This window comes from Micromys minutus, assembly GCF_963924665.1.
Source record: "Micromys minutus genome assembly, chromosome: 9".
Classification (NCBI taxonomy): domain Eukaryota; kingdom Metazoa; phylum Chordata; class Mammalia; order Rodentia; family Muridae; genus Micromys; species Micromys minutus.
In genome coordinates, this window is record NC_137978.1 from 31,644,331 (window position 1) to 31,659,707 (window position 15,377).

At 49.4% G+C, this 15,377-nt stretch overlaps 1 protein-coding gene across 1 annotated transcript in view; it reads left to right on the plus strand.

Annotated features, from left to right (window-relative positions):
• Positions 1-576: 576 nt before the first annotated feature.
• The window catches only part of TRABD2B (TraB domain containing 2B), a gene marked incomplete at both ends in the record, with an annotated part of 193,046 nt that continues 178,245 nt past the window's right edge, over positions 577-15,377 (plus strand). Inside the window, 2 exons of the mRNA XM_080921643.1 lie at positions 577-678; positions 2,683-3,243. Of these exons, the coding sequence (XP_080777769.1) occupies positions 577-678; positions 2,683-3,243 (663 nt within the window). The remainder of the gene's footprint in view (positions 679-2,682; positions 3,244-15,377) is intronic.

A 15,377-nucleotide genomic window follows, 5' to 3' on the forward strand; every position in this document is an offset into this window, starting at 1 on the left:
GCGGAGCAGCATGGCGGAGCCCGGGCAGCGGCCGCGCGGCCGCCCGCCGCCCCTCTGAGCCGGGCTCGGGGGCAGCCTGGCACCTCAGAGCCGACCCCCGCCCCGCCGCGCCCTCCGCCGCACTTGTCCCACTGCGCGCCCCCTGGAGCGCCGCGCACCCCTGGGACCTTTGCGCGCCCCGGGTGCCCAGCATAACCTGAGTTCCCCTGCTCACCCTGGGATCTCAGGACTACCCCAGGAGCCCCGCGTACCCCTGGACCCTGACGAGGCTCCAGGACCCCCACGCGCCCTAGGACCCCTGCGCGCTTGCAGAATTCCGGGGCTCGGCCAACCCTGCTGCGCGCCCTGGTGAGGGGCCCCGCCCCAGAGGATCCCCCTCTTCCAACAGACGGAGCCCCGCCCCAGAGGGACCCCCAGGTCCGACAGGGACATCCAGCCACGCCCCAACGGGCTCCCAGCATCTCGCGCCTGGAGCCCTGTGCTCCAGAAGATCCTCGGTGCCCAGCTGGGGGCTCCCCGCCCTGCTGAGGGGGCGCTGCCCAAGAGGGTCCCCCGCGTCCCGCGGGCCCCGGCAGGATGCACGCCGCCTTGGCGGGGCCGCTGCTAGCCGCCCTCCTTGCCACCGCCCGCGCCCGCCCGCAACCCCCCGACGGAGGACAGTGCCGGCCGCCCGGATCGGTGAGCGAGCGCCAGCCCCGCCACTCTCCCGCCTGCCTGGACTCTCCTGCGTGAGGGCCAGGGTTTGGGACCAGCCTTCTTCATTCAGCCCACTCGCTCCACCTCCGCCCTCTGGGCACAGCCTGGGCTCCCTTCCCTAGCATCTGTCCTCCCGGGCTCCAAACTCTGAGCCCAGCCCAGCCCAGATGGTTCCTTCTCCACAAGCGGACAGTTTCCTCTAGACTTTTGGTCTTGGTTGGACAGTCCCCCTCTCTGTGCCAGCTTCTGACTCTCCTCTTTTATCCTACCTTTACCCCTTGGTCTCTTTCTGTCTTCTGACTTCATCTTCCCAACACATAGTGCCCTTTTCTACACCCTGACTTCCAACCCTTTTGCTGTTTCATTCACGCTGTACCCCAGGCCAGGCTTTCCTCCCTCTCCTCGACCCTTTTGCTGGATTCCCTGTTGCTGATTCTCACTTCTCTCCCTCTTACCCAAGACCCTTTACCAAGCACCTATTGTCTCAAGTGCCCCTGTTTCCTGAAAAGTGGCTAGAGACCAGAGGGAAGAAACGGAAATGACAGAATGAACTTGCTTGTCTAATACTTTCCCTAGGAGACCAAGTAATTATTGCTTCTCCCAACTTTCCTCTCCAAACTGGGAATCTCTTGATTTTTCCTACAATGCCCTTGTCTTCAAATATCGATTAATGCATTGCCAATCATCCTGAACTGGAGGCCCAGAGACCAGAATACTGTTGCAGGATCTTTCTGTGCTACCCTATTAGCAGGGCATGGGTTGGCCTTGGGCAAGGTGCACAGCTAACAGCCTCCTTGTGCAAGAAACCAGCTGGATAGTTAGTAGGCACTGTCTATTGCGAATTCAGTTTTATAAGGTTTGTTGGTAATGTATGGTTCTGTTTCCACCAGCCACAATCAATACTTTAGTTTGTGCCCAAATCAGGTAGGAATATCTTATGAGTAGACCTAACATTTGTTAGTTGTCATTCCAGGGACTTTTATAGAGGGAAAATGGCTTTGCTTGGGAGATAGTCCCCTACTCCTGTTTCTTTCTAAATTCTAATTGTTTACAGGGAACGGGGAACAACCCTGGTATTTGGGCCCCTACTCGAGATACACAGCCCCTGGTGTGTGGCTAGGTCACAAAAAACGATAGACTTGGAAGTGGAGAGCCAGGTATCCATTTTTGGTGGGGAAGTTCAGAAAGCACCCCGAATATGTACGTTTCTTGGGGTTAATTTTATGAAATCCTCCCGGCATCCCCAAACCAGCAACTGAGACTTGATTTGGCTTTGCAAGGTTTTGGAACACTTTCTCATCTATGGTGTCTGCGAGTGGAACAAAGTAGCTAACACCAGTGACCTGCCCTCCAAGGAGAAACCCACCTACTCGATGAGTGGGAAGTAGCTGCTGAAATAGGTGTGCTATTTTTAATAGGAGCTCTGCGTTCAGAGTGCCCTTGGCATGTGTCTTCTAATGGCTGTATTTAAAAGTTATATGACTTCCTCTTTTCTTGCCAGAGCAGGACTCTTGGTCCCCCATCTCCCCACCCTCCACACGAAACACCCTGGTGAAGGTTTGGCTTGGCTAAGCATGAATGTTCTCAGGTGGTGTGGCAGTCCTTCCTTGGCTTTCACAGTGAAAGCTAGTCATAAAGAGAGGCTCCTTTCGTTGCCCACTTCCTCTGTGCCTGGCACCGCTCTGAGGGCTTCAGATGTGTATATGTTCTGTTTTTTCACTCCTACCAATAACTCCCATTCTCACCCCCATTTTACAGAACAGGAAACTGAGTCTATGGGAAGTAAAATGATGCACTGCAAATTATTCAACCAAGAAAGGACAAAACCAGCATTTGAATGTGGAACGTTTAGCTTGGAGAGCCCTTGCCAGGTGGCCTCTGCCTTCTGGCCCCATCTACCCCACCATCTCTCGGTGTGCCAACCCCGGCTCTGCTCTGCTGCCCCTGGCCTCACTGATCTGCCTCTCTTCTTCTTTCTCCTTGTAGCAGAGGGACCTGAACTCCTTCCTGTGGACTATTCGGCGCCATCCTCCAGCCTACTTGTTTGGCACCATCCACGTTCCTTATACCCGAGTCTGGGACTTCATCCCCGAGAACTCCAAAGCAGCCTTCCAGGCCAGCACTCGTGTCTACTTTGAGCTGGATCTGACGGATCCCTATACCATCTCGGCCCTGGCCAGTTGCCAGCTACTGCCCCACGGCGAGAACCTGCAGGACGTGCTGCCAAGGGAGCTCTACTGGCGCCTGAAGCGCCACCTGGACTATGTGAAGCTGATGATGCCTTCATGGATGACACCGGCACAGCGAGGCAAGGGGCTGTATGCTGACTACCTGTTCAATGCCATTGCTGGTAACTGGGAACGCAAGAGGCCCGTGTGGGTGATGCTCATGGTGAACTCCCTCACAGAGACAGATGTGCGCTCAAGGGGTGTGCCTGTGCTGGACCTCTACCTGGCACAACAGGCTGAGAAGATGAAAAAGAGCACCGGGGCCGTGGAGCGGGTTGAGGAGCAGTGTCACCCTCTCAACGGGCTCAACTTCTCCCAGGTAGGGACCCGCTCGCTCGCTCGCCAGCTGCCCTTGTTGTCCCACAGTGTCTGGCTCTCTGTCATGCTCCAGCAGACAGCCTGAGCCAGGTCCCATCCTCCCTGCCCCCCCCAACCCCAAGAGAAAGCAGCTCTCTCTGGTCCTGGATAGGAGCTGTGCTGCCCTACTGGGGTCAGGGGAAACTACTTCGTGCCAGAGTTTGGGTGTTTCTTTCCGTTTCAGTGGTTCCCTGTTGGGGATATCCACTCTCCACCTGCTGTGCTCGCCTGAGCAGAAAGAATTTCCCTGAGAGCATCAGAGTGATTCAAAACAGAAAGAGGGAGTTGCCCGTTTGGGGCAGTCTTCCCCATGCCCTGGGGGCTTCAGAGCACAAGGCTGTCCTGAGGCTGTTTGGACACACACCTGTGGGTGTGTTTATAGAAACCGGGCGAAGGCGTGGTGATTAGGCTGTGCTGTCAGGGAAGGTTTTGTGGACTTGGCCTGAATCAGCTACTGCTTTGCTGATTAACACTAAGTTCTTCATGATTCTCTGGGCCTTTGCTAAGCTCTGGGGCTCTGGGGCTGCCTCCCTAAGACTGGGGGGGGGGGGACTTCCAGTCAGCAAGGAGAGTTTATGGGTAATAATTTCAGAGAAATGTGTTTGCTGAAGTTTGACAGTTCTGATTTCTGAATCTAGGGAGTAAGAGAGAAAGGAGGGGTTTAAGAGGTTTAAAGTCTCTGGCTGTTAGAGACCTGATTCAGCAAAATGTCATTAAAAGCCTGTCTCCATGGGCAGAGGTCATTCGCAACTCACTAGTCTCAGACTCAACTCTGAGGCCCTGGGAACAATGAGTTCACATCTGTGCCTAGAGAACAGAGCTGTCAGCCCACGATGGGAGCTCCAGGACTTGTGGCTCCTACACGGAGGCCCCAGTACAGGATCTGGTTTGATGCTCTAAGTGAAGTGTGATCTCAAGACATGTGTCCTTATCATTAAGGAGATAGACTCATAAAGAGACTGGACCCCAGACTCTATCCCTGGAACCAGACCCAATTGCTCCAGAGATGTTGCAAGTACGGCACCAGGGAACTGCTGTTGAAGCTGATCTCCTTTCCGAGATCTCTGGCCTTTGTTTTTCCAGGGGAAATGCAATATTGTCCCCAGGGAGGTAAGAAGCCAGATTGATTTGCCGGCCAAATGAAAGCCTGGTTTGTGAGTTCTCCTGCTGGCTCTCCCATAATTGTGGAGTCCTTACCCAGAGGGCCCGGTGGCAGGAATATTGGGGCAGTTAGTCACGCCCCGCAGGGTTCTGACTATGCCTGCCTCCATCTCCACGGGGAAAATCCTGTGCATTCTCTGCCCCAGCGCCAAGCCCTCTGAACAGAGCGGCACTTTGCTTCTGAAGTGACTTTCCCCTCGACAGCCCCATAGCTGATATTATCTGTGGCAGAGAGTCCTCAGCACTAACCTCCCATCTCATTCTGGGGGCAATTTTGTGGGAGGCCTCCCTGCCCGTAGTCCTCATGTCTGGCCCCCCTAGATATCTATTTTAGGGTTGGGAGGTGAGGGATCCACTATCATTCTCTTTGTACCAACTGCAGGGGAACCTGACAGGGGCCTAAGGAAGCACTGGAGCTCTCTGGTTAAACAGTCCCTGGCTTTAATCTGTCTCTCTTAAAACAACAAAACTATCTTTCTTCGGGAGTCTGGAAACACTGCTGTTCACCCAAATGACGGCTCTGGTGGGTTGAAAACATTTGCTGCAAAGTGTGTGAGCTTATGTTTTAGGAAAAGTTACTGAGAGCCGCTCATCGGCTAGCAAGGAGCCTGCTGACAGTCTCCAAAGCCTATGTTTGAAGATCAAACAGACTCCAGTTTCTGTTGCAAAAACACTCCCACCCCACCACCAGCCTGGGCCCGCTCTTCAGATTGTTCTTGGGTCCAGCTTCTTGAAAGGACTGTAACAAACAAATCTCAGGCAAAAGAAAACAGGAGTCCACTTCTTTCCTAATCTACACAGCCTTCACCACCTGCTCCAGAGCCTGACAGCACCAATTTGTTCTCATACCATTTTGGAAGGAGGTGATGAAACCCCTCCTTCATCCTCTTGGGCAGCCATGGGCTAACTGGGAAGAGTGGGAATCCAGAACCTGGGCAGATGTGGTTGGTAGAGATCTCCAACCTGGAAGTCAGAAATGCAACTGCTTTCTCAGTAAAGTTGTATGCATGCACGCGCAGTTTGATAGGAACATCTGTGATGCGTTATTGGGCTGAAATATCTGTTATGTGCATCAGGTTTTTTTTCTTTCCTCGAAGCATTACTGTTATTGCAAAATGGGGGGGGGGGGGTTGAGCAGTGAGCAAAAGGAAGATGAGGAAAATGCTTAGAAGACAGCTTTTATGCTAAAACCTGAGATTTCAGTTTTAATTTTATGTTTTTTTTTTTCTGGGTAGAAATATTCATTTTGCTTACTAGGTAGAGAACAAAGTTTTATTTGGACTTATGGACAGGAGGACAGGGAACCTTGGGAAGCTGGTAACTACTCAGTTTGCAGGAAGAGCTAGCAGGTCTACTGGCAGGTTTTGACCTTAGATTTCGAAAATAAACTCAAGGTGCTAAAATCAGTATCACCAACATTTTACCATGTGACCTTGGGCAAGTCAGTTCCTCTCCTTGGGCTCAGTTCACCCTGCCTGTGAAATCAGACACCAGGATTAGGTCATCTTTCATGCCCCTTCCAGCCCTGACATTCCATAGGACCATTCTAATCAATTGCATGTGCCAGGCACCCAGCAGGAAGCTCCGCGTGCATTTCCATTTCATTGAATTCTCCTTGTAACCCTTTGGCTTTCTAAGGTGGGCACCTAGTATGGTTGAATGACTTGCCCAAGGCCACATGGCTAATAAGGAACAGAGCCAGTCTGTGAGACTCTAAATGACTGAAGAACTTCCTATATGTGGTTTCTGTTCTTGGCAGGGAGTCTTAGTGGGCTCTGGGGCAGGAGAAAAAGAGATCTACATATGAAGTGGGCATGCCTGTCTTCCTGCAGCTATATCCACTGTCCAAGCGTTGCTAGACAACATGAAGCCAGACTGTAAATGGTGGGAGAGACTGCAGTTCCATAACGGCAGTGCTCCAGCAGGCTGAGGGGGCAGATCACAAGTTCAAGCCTACCTGGGCTGCAGAGTGAGTTCACAGCCAAGGCAACCTACTGAGACCTTGTCTCAAAAAGCAAAGTAAAGAGATGGTTAGGGATATATAGCCCAGTGAGAGGTACTTACTAGGTGTAAAGCACTAGACTCCAGATTTAATCTCTAGTACTACAGAGAATGTGATGGCGGCAAGCCCCTGCTTTTGGAAGCCTAGGGTGTGTAAGCCTTCAGGCCAGATCTTTTGACAGTCTTAGGACCTGGAGATCCTTATCAGCTTTGCTTGCTTTTTCCAGGAACTGATACTGGCTGCCACTACTTTCTCTGGGGCTGTGGTTCTCAACCTGTGGGTGGTGACCCCTTTGACAAACATGGATCTCCAAAGTTATGATTCTTAACAGTAGCAGAATCACAGTTATGAAGTAGTAACAGTATGATCTTACGGTGGGGGGAGTCACCATAACATGAGGAACTGTATGAAAGGGTCACAGCATCAAGAAGATTGAGAACCACAGTGGGACTCTCAATCCTTCCTCTTCTGCACACTATATGGTAGAGGCACTGATGGAGAGCACTCTGCTGGTCTTCCTAGGTTTGGGAAGAGAACAAGTCTCACACTGCCCTGTCCGTCGCTGTGTTTTACCATCATGCCCTGGCGCTATCTGGTGTCTGAGAACCTGCCTGCTGAAAGTAAACAAAATATTTGTAAAATTCTTTAGTCTCCTCCCCAGGGAATTAGAAATCACAGAATCAATTGCTGAGCTCCATCTCTGTGCTGGGTGCAGCATTGGACCTCAAAGGATATTAACTCCAGTCCCCAGGGAAGTGCTAAAAGCTTTATTGTCATATCTATCGTAAAGACAATAAGCTGAGACTTGGAAAAGTCAGGTTATTGGCTTTGGTTACATAGACAGGATCAGGGGATTAAGAACACCCATTGCTAAAACCTATACTCTTTATTCTACAAGGTGGATTGATTTCGTTTTGTTTTTTCATAGTTCATGATATTATCTGGTGAATATATACATTATATATGTATACTATATATATATATATATACATGAATAGGTATATGTTGATAAAGTAAAATATAAAATACAAAAAGAAAAATAATTTGAAAGTACTAAAGCTTTTTCTCACTGACTTAAAAATTAAATCTTAATGTATTTTAATATAAGAGTTCCTAAAGATGTTCTGGGTACCATCTTCCAGAAGTTCATCTCCAGCTTCCCACGATACTCCTATGAATATAACCCCTAATTTAGGCTAAGCCTGTAGAGTTGAGTACTAAATGGTCTTCTGAGTTTACACAGATAGTCAGAGATTCGGTAAATGTGTCTGGTTCATTAACAGATAGAAAGTGCGTTCTAAATAGTTTCCTGATGAATAATTACTGATGGCCAGTAACTATATGCATCTTTTATCCCCTTCTGTAACCCAGCATGGGTAAGAAAAATGAATGTGTGAAGAAAGGTTGCATAAACCACAGCAACAGACCCCCCTTTTGTAAAATTTACCAGCTTCATGGCTTCCTGTAGGGACACAAAATAGCAAAATCATCAAGTGACTTGTTCTGGTTCCTTTGAGATACTACAACAAAACATCTTGTACTGAGTTATTTATAAACTTTGTTCATGGTTCTAGAGGCTTTGAGGTTGAAGATCAGGGTTCCAGAAGATTCAGTATGTGATGAAGCTCGTACTTCAGAGATGGGATTTCTCTGGTGACATAGATGGGACTACATGGTGTCAAGGGACAAGAGAGAGTGGTGACTTTCCTTGGGCCTCTTTATTAGGTCAGTAAATCACAAGGCTCTGTCATGAGTCAATCTCTGTCAGTCAGAGCCCTATCATCACTCCAGGGGTGAGGTGTGAGCTTATGAATTTTGAAGAGAGGCAGCCATTCAATACATATAGCATGGGGAGTTCTGATTCTAAACTAGCACCCCATTTCTACCTTGTCAGTGACTTCAGACTAGTCGCTTTCCCTCCATGATCCTATGTTATCTCTTTCGTTCCCATCACTGGATAGAGCTAGGCAGTGCCCAGTGCCTGCTTTCTTCTGCTGTCTGTAATTCTCATGTCTGGCTCTACACCTTAAAGGGTCTGAGCCAACCCACTCCACAACTTTAAGCTTGACTTATTCATCTTTGGCAGGCTCATCTTTGGCTGGCCATGGCCAGTGCTTACCTGTCGGGAAGCTGGTTGGTTCCCAGGAGTGGGTGTGAGGGATCCTGCTGCCAGTCTGCAGAGCAGAGAGTGCCTCTTTACTGTGGCATATTCTGCTTGACCCCTGCCCAGGCTTGATTCTCTTCTTCATTAAGGTTCACCACTTTCTTCAATTTTTTTTTTTTTTTTTACTCATTAACTAGAGCAGCCACAGTGCAGTGCAGTGCAGTACAGTGCAGGCAGGATCTGGGCCAGAGACCTGGAAATGAATGGCATAGATTTTCACCTGCTAAGAACCCATGACCTCTGAGTGTGCATTGCTTTTGTACCCTGAGAGGTGGGTGTGGCTAGTCCTGCTTTATGCTAGAAACTCAGCTACACAGTATCTGAATATTAGTGGTTTCTGTGTCTTGGTTCTTCCTCCTTCACAAGACCCTGCTCTTCATTTTGCCCCCGTCACGTGTCCAAAGCTCTCAGAACCAGTCACTAGCTCCCAGATTCTCCAACGATGCCTATTCCTGAGGGCTGGTGCTCTCTCTGAGCTTCTGTGGCAGGCAACCCTCCAGTCCACATTGTAGGCCCCTCAGCTTGCCTTCCATGAGACCTGAGTGCTCACCTTTGGGTGGAGGAAATAAACACCGGCCATGCAGCCTGGGCACTCGGGGTGGACCTCAGGTCGCTGTCTTGTCTCTGACATTCTTAGTCAGGGGGTAGATTTACCCCAGTCTGCTCTCAGGGAGCTTACTGTAGCTCTCGAACCAGGCCTAGAAAACAGGATTTCTTATACTTAAGCCCACCACCCCTGCCATGCCTCCCACTCACAGCCCTGTGACCAGGAGCTGTTCTGGAACTGTCACATGGGGAGGCTGTTCCTATGTTAACACAGCTTCATAGGTAAGCATGGAGTGCTTCTGGGTCTAGGAGGCAATTTGCAAAAAAAAAAAAAAAAAAAAAAAAAAAAAAAAAGGAAGGCTTCATCTTTCCATCTTTCTGGTCTTTTTGACCTAATTGACCCAAACCGTGGTATTTATGTCTTGTCTGAATGGAGGCCAGAGAGTCAGGTGGCAGACACAGAAGCAGAAACACAGGACAGCTTAGGTATCTCCATCAAAGGACAGTGAGTTCCCAAAGCTGAAGGTGATGAAGCTTGAATCGTAAACTCACAGTAAAACTTCCAGGCTCAGGACTTCTCTACCCAGGAGCCCAAGCTCTGAGGCTCAGAAAACCAGAGAATGGTGAAATCTTAGAACCTTCAGCTCTGAGACATTTTTGGACCGGAAGAATCTTCACGTCATGAAATCCTAGCCTCTGAGCTTTGAAGCATTTTCAGCTCATCAACGCAGACTTCTAAAATCTTGGAGTTGGACGGGGCCATTTCTCAAGAATTCCAAGAAGCCCCATCTGCAAGCATGTCTGATCTCCTTCCCCCACAAGTCACTCTCCGCTCCGTGGCCAGAAAGCCATCCTTACCGCCAAAGCACTTTCTGATGGAGATAAAACTGTGCGCGTGCCTTTGTTAATAGTTCCCATTTGGACTTCTCTCAAAGCCAGAAAGGGGTTGCCTAGTAAAGCAGCTTTCCTGGGGAGGAAACTGAAGAATGCTGGCAAAGCACCACAGCTGCCAGCCCAGGGGCTGACGTTCCTTCCCCTCTGAATTTGCTTCTAAATATTACCCACTTCACTCCCTTTTATCTCCCATCACTGGCTCTCTGTCCACCCACTTAATCCACAGGCAGCCGGTGGCCCAGCCTTCAGCTCTGCTTCATGGCTGCCAAGCCGTCTCGCCAGGGTGCTCCTCCAGAATCCGCAGGCTTTTAAATCTACGCAGTATATCCTCCCTCCCTTAGAAACACAGTGGCTTCTGCTGAACCCCCTCCCTCTCCAGGAATTTCCTCCTTTTCTCCTCTGCTTCCGAATCCCCTGATTTTAAAAAAAAAAATTTTTTTTCAGGCTCAGCTCAAAGCTGAACCTCTTCCAGGAAGTCTTCCTAGAATGGCTTGAACTAGTGAAGACTTGGCCCGGAGATTTCTTTTATGGCCATGCCACATGTAACGTTGCCCTCTGTGGAATTCTTCATACACTTCTATATTTGACTTTATTACTTGGGCAGACTTTCTTTCCTGATTCTAACCTAGTCCAACATGTATTCACAAACGATTGCAAAACTGAGCCAGGTATGCTCCAGGTTGGAAGCCCATCTCTGTGGGGTAGCCTGGGCTGGGTGTTGGCTACACTTGCTAAAAGGTGAGGCTTCGCTAGCTTCTGTGTCTCAGCATCGTCCCTGGCATCCATGAGTCCCTGTCAGACTCACCATTCTCTATCCTAGTAGATCTTGTCATCTTCTCTTCCTTATTTGCCATTTATGATCAAAACACCTCTCCCCCACACCAGAAGTGCCACAGCATCTTTTCCAGGCTCATCTCCCTGCAATGTCTTTTGACATCCAAACATCTAATTTTGTCCTTCTGTGATCCTTTGGTTTGGGAGGCTCCGATAACACTGAGATAACAGCTTTCTCTCCTCCCTCAGTACGATCCTTGGTCAGTTCTCCACATTTTATCTCATCCTTCCCCTGCTACTTGAGGACCCTCCTCACTTTTCGGCTGTCTAGCTCCTGACCTGAATGGGCTGGCCTTGTTTAAAGCCAGCACTTTTCAAGCAAGGGCTGCTTCATAAAAAGACTTATCTTTGGTCACTGGGTTATGGAATGGCACCATCTGATAGTTCAGTAGTTTACGTTTAGGTGCAACAATCTGGCTGACTATGAGCACTGAGTTTTGAAAGGCCTGATAGATAGGTTGTACTTGGCCCACAGGGAATGCTGGGCTACCCTTAAAGAGAACCAGGAAGTCATTAGAGGAGGCCCATACATGCCTGGGCCCCATGGCTGTCTCTGCAGGACAGCCTTGAACTTGGCATATGTGTACTCTACACCTATTGCTGGGGCTGTTCCTCCTTACTGATCCAGAAGGAGTTTGTCAGCACCTCACCAGCATCCCCTGTCCTACAGGCAGTGAGCATGCACATCTCTCTACCCCAAGTGCCCAAGCTTGCTCTCTCCTTATTCCTAGGCTTCTTTCTTTCCTACCCACTGGGTCAAGAAGGGCATTAAGAACACTGAAAGTTTTCTTTCCGTTTGCCATGACCTGGGAACTTGTGTTCTTTGCATAAGACTCCCCTGTTCTTCATCATCTCAGCAGCATCCTGGTTAGATTTTTACCCTCAGAAGCCCATATTCATTCCTACCAAAAGTCACTTAGACACCATGGGAAAGATTCAGTTCAGTAGTGCCCTTCATTGGGAAGTATTCCATATGTTTATTAGGACCACAAATGACCCCAGGCAAGTTACACACCCTGTCTTTGTCTTTGTTTCCTTGTCTATCAACCTCATGGGGGTACTTTGTAGGTTGATTGCTCTAAAACACTGTGGTGTGGTATTTTATTTTTCATTTTTAAAATCCCAATCAGTGTACAGTTCTCCAGAAATGTTTCCAGCTCCTATGTGTGCCTGACATAGATGATATGAACTAGAAGTGGACATGAGGAACACCCACACTGATGTGTGCTGGTGTATGTGTGTGGGGGGGTAGGCATGCAGAACACCCACACTGATGTGTGCCAGTGTATGTGGGGGGGTTAGGCATCCAGAACACCCACACTGATGTGTGCTAGTGTACGTGTGTAGGGGGGTGGACATCTAAAACACCCACACTGATATGTACTGGTATGTGTGTGGGGTGGTAGGCATCCAGAACACCCACACTGATATGTGCTGGTGTATGTGTGTGGGGGGGGGTAGGCATCCAGAACACCCACATTGATGTGTGCTGGTGTATGTGTGTGGGGGGGTGGGCATTCAGAACACCCACACTGATGTGTGCTGGTGTATGTGTGTGGGGGGGTGGGTATCCAGAACACCCACACTGATGTGTGCTGGTGTATGTGTGTGGGGGGGTAGGCATCCAGAACACCCACACTGATATGTGCTGGTGTATGTATGTGGGGGGGTAGGCATCCAGAACACCCACACTGATATGTGCTGGTGTATGTGTGTGTGGGGGGTGGGCATCCAGAACACCCACACTGATGTGTGCTGGTGTATGTGTGTGTGGGGGGGTGGGCATCCAGAACACCCACACTGATGTGTGCTGGTGTATGTGTGTGTGGGGGGTGGGTATCCAGAACACCCACACTGATGTGTGCTGGTGTATGTGTGTGTGGGGGTGGGCATCCAGAACACCCACACTGATATGTACTGGTGTACGTGTGTGGGGGTGGGCATCCAGAACACCCACACTGATATGTGCTGGTGTATGTGTGTGTGGGGGGGTGGGCATCCAGAACACCCACACTGATGTGTGCTGGTGTATGTGTGTGGGGGGGTGGGAATCCAGAACACCCACACTGATGTGTGCTGGTGTATGTGTGTGAGGGGGTGGGTATCCAGAACACCCACACTGATGTGTGCTGGTGTATGTGGGGGGCGGTTTCCTTTGTCAGGCAGAGAGAAGTCAGAAAACAAGCTTGAGAACACAGCATGCACTGAACAGGTTCCTTCCCCACACTTCTGACTGCAGGATACTTCCAGGAGCCAAGAGGAACCCCTGAGAGTACAGCCCTGCCCAGAATCCCTGGTACAAAGATAAAGGGCAACACCTCACAAACCCCATTTAGTCCTTCCCCCCTTCCACCCTATCAAGGGTATTTATGGTTTTCTGCTGTACATTACTATCTCTATGGACTTAATGTGCCTTAAGTGTCATTTAAACCTTGAGTCCGATTTGAAAGACCCATTTAGGAATAAAGATAGAGTGGGGAAAAGCCAATTAGAAATCAGGCTCATTTTAAAAGCCTTATTTCTCACAAGGCTCCATTCTTTGAGCTAGTTGGCCTTAAGTTTGAGAAATGACAAAAGTCTACCTGTCAATGACCTTTCCAGCTATTTATGTCCCAGTTGCATGTGCTCCCTTGAGCTTTTTCTCCTGTCCTAGAACAGCTAAGACACCCCAACCCCCCAGTCCCTTCCCCCTTGCATCCTCCACACCCCATGTTTCCCTGTGTGGTTACTGAACTCAGAAATGGTGCTGGATTTGCTTTCCGGTCACACCAACCAGGTGTTGGGACTATGAGTGTGTCCCCCCATCTCCATCGGTGTAGATACAACATCACTAGATACAAGCACTTTTGAGCACTAGGCTCTGCATGCAGCTTGAAGAACTGGAGTCTGGTCACGGGTTGGATAAACTGATATACTTTGGGACACCTCCAGCCACAACACTCGGTCACTGAGCTTGATCTTCACTGGGATGTTTAGCTGGCCCTGCTGTGGAGTCCCCATGCTGAGGCCAGCTGCTGGTCTTGGAGGTGATTTTAGGTTCTTGGCTTCTACCAGAATAGTTTTGCTGGGAGGGTGGTGAGAAAGGAATGCCAGCCTCTTGGTGGAGGTGGCTTTGAAGTGCTCTTAGAAATGGGAATGGAAAGGGTGGTCCAGGAAGAAGGTGCCAGAATGGGAAACTGTAGGAAGCAGGACTAAGAAATCCTTCCCACCCCCACCCCCTTGCTTTATCTTTGCCCTATCTCTCCGGTTCTCAAGATGGCTGCTCTGAGGTACTCACTATTGTGTGCTAGGGTTATCACAGTAAATTTCTAAAACAGACCTGGGAGGTATTATTTCTCCAATTTTAAGGAAATTGAGAATAAAATTTCTCACAAGTGAGGACACCTAGGTTTAGACTTAACTGGTTTGATGCCTTAATTAAGAAGCCGGTCTGGAGTTCTCTGCTTTGACTTGGTGAAAAGCATAGGACTCACCTCACTGAGGACGCTGTGAGGGCCCAGTGATACCTGCAAGCTCAGAGTATTAGCTGTGGTGGTCTAGTGGTCATTTTCATTAAAACTGCTGCTCTTTTGTCAGGCAGCCTGTGTACTGAGGTTCAGAATTTCATCCTAAACTAAAGACAGTCCTCTGTCCCCATGCTTGGTCTCCCATGCTCACACACTGTGTTGGCTTGGTCAGCCTGAAGGGATCTGTGTGGTCTGACCACCGTGTGGCCATGACCATCTGTGGCCTGGTCTCCAGGACAGGGACAGGGTGATAGGAGGTTTTGAGAGGCTCGGGTTGGAGGCTAAGTGGTGTCATGTGTTCTGATGGTTATGAGGGAGGGACCCTTTCTTTTCTAATCATCCTTTATCTCCACAAGTAAATAAACAGCATCAACTCAGAGTTCCTGGGGGCAGGGGGAGGTAAAGCCTGAGGCTCTTTATTAACAAGAGGCCTCTGCTCTTAGCACTGCTCAGCCATGTGTAGTTGCTTCTTCTTCCTCCTCCTCTTTCTCTTCACTCTTTCCCCTCCTCTTCCTCCGTCTTTTCTTTTTCCTAAAGTGAAGTTCCTAGAAATACTTCCTTGACCAGATTAGTTATTTTAAAATGTTTCATCTATCCATGTTTTCTTCATTCTTCTTTGGCAAAAACCCATGGGAATTGGCCAGATTCAATTCCAATTACTTGGGGGGGGGGGTTGAAGATGACTGTGGGAGTGCTGGGAGGAGGAGGAGTTGATGTGACAATGGTGGTGTGAAGAACAGTCCAGAGTTCTTTCTATGCACCAGCCCACTTCATCCTTAAATTAGGTTTTGGGTAGATCTCAGCCTCCTTCATGGATCATGAAGAAGGTTCTGAGAGATGGTTCACTTGCTGGAGTCATGCAGCAAATGAACGGAGGGTCTGGAATTGAAGCCATACAAGTCTGGTGGTTGGGAGACTGCTGAGTTCCATCCTGAGGAGGTCTGCTTGCCCAGAACCGGGTGAGGGGACTAAAATTCAGGGCTAAGAGC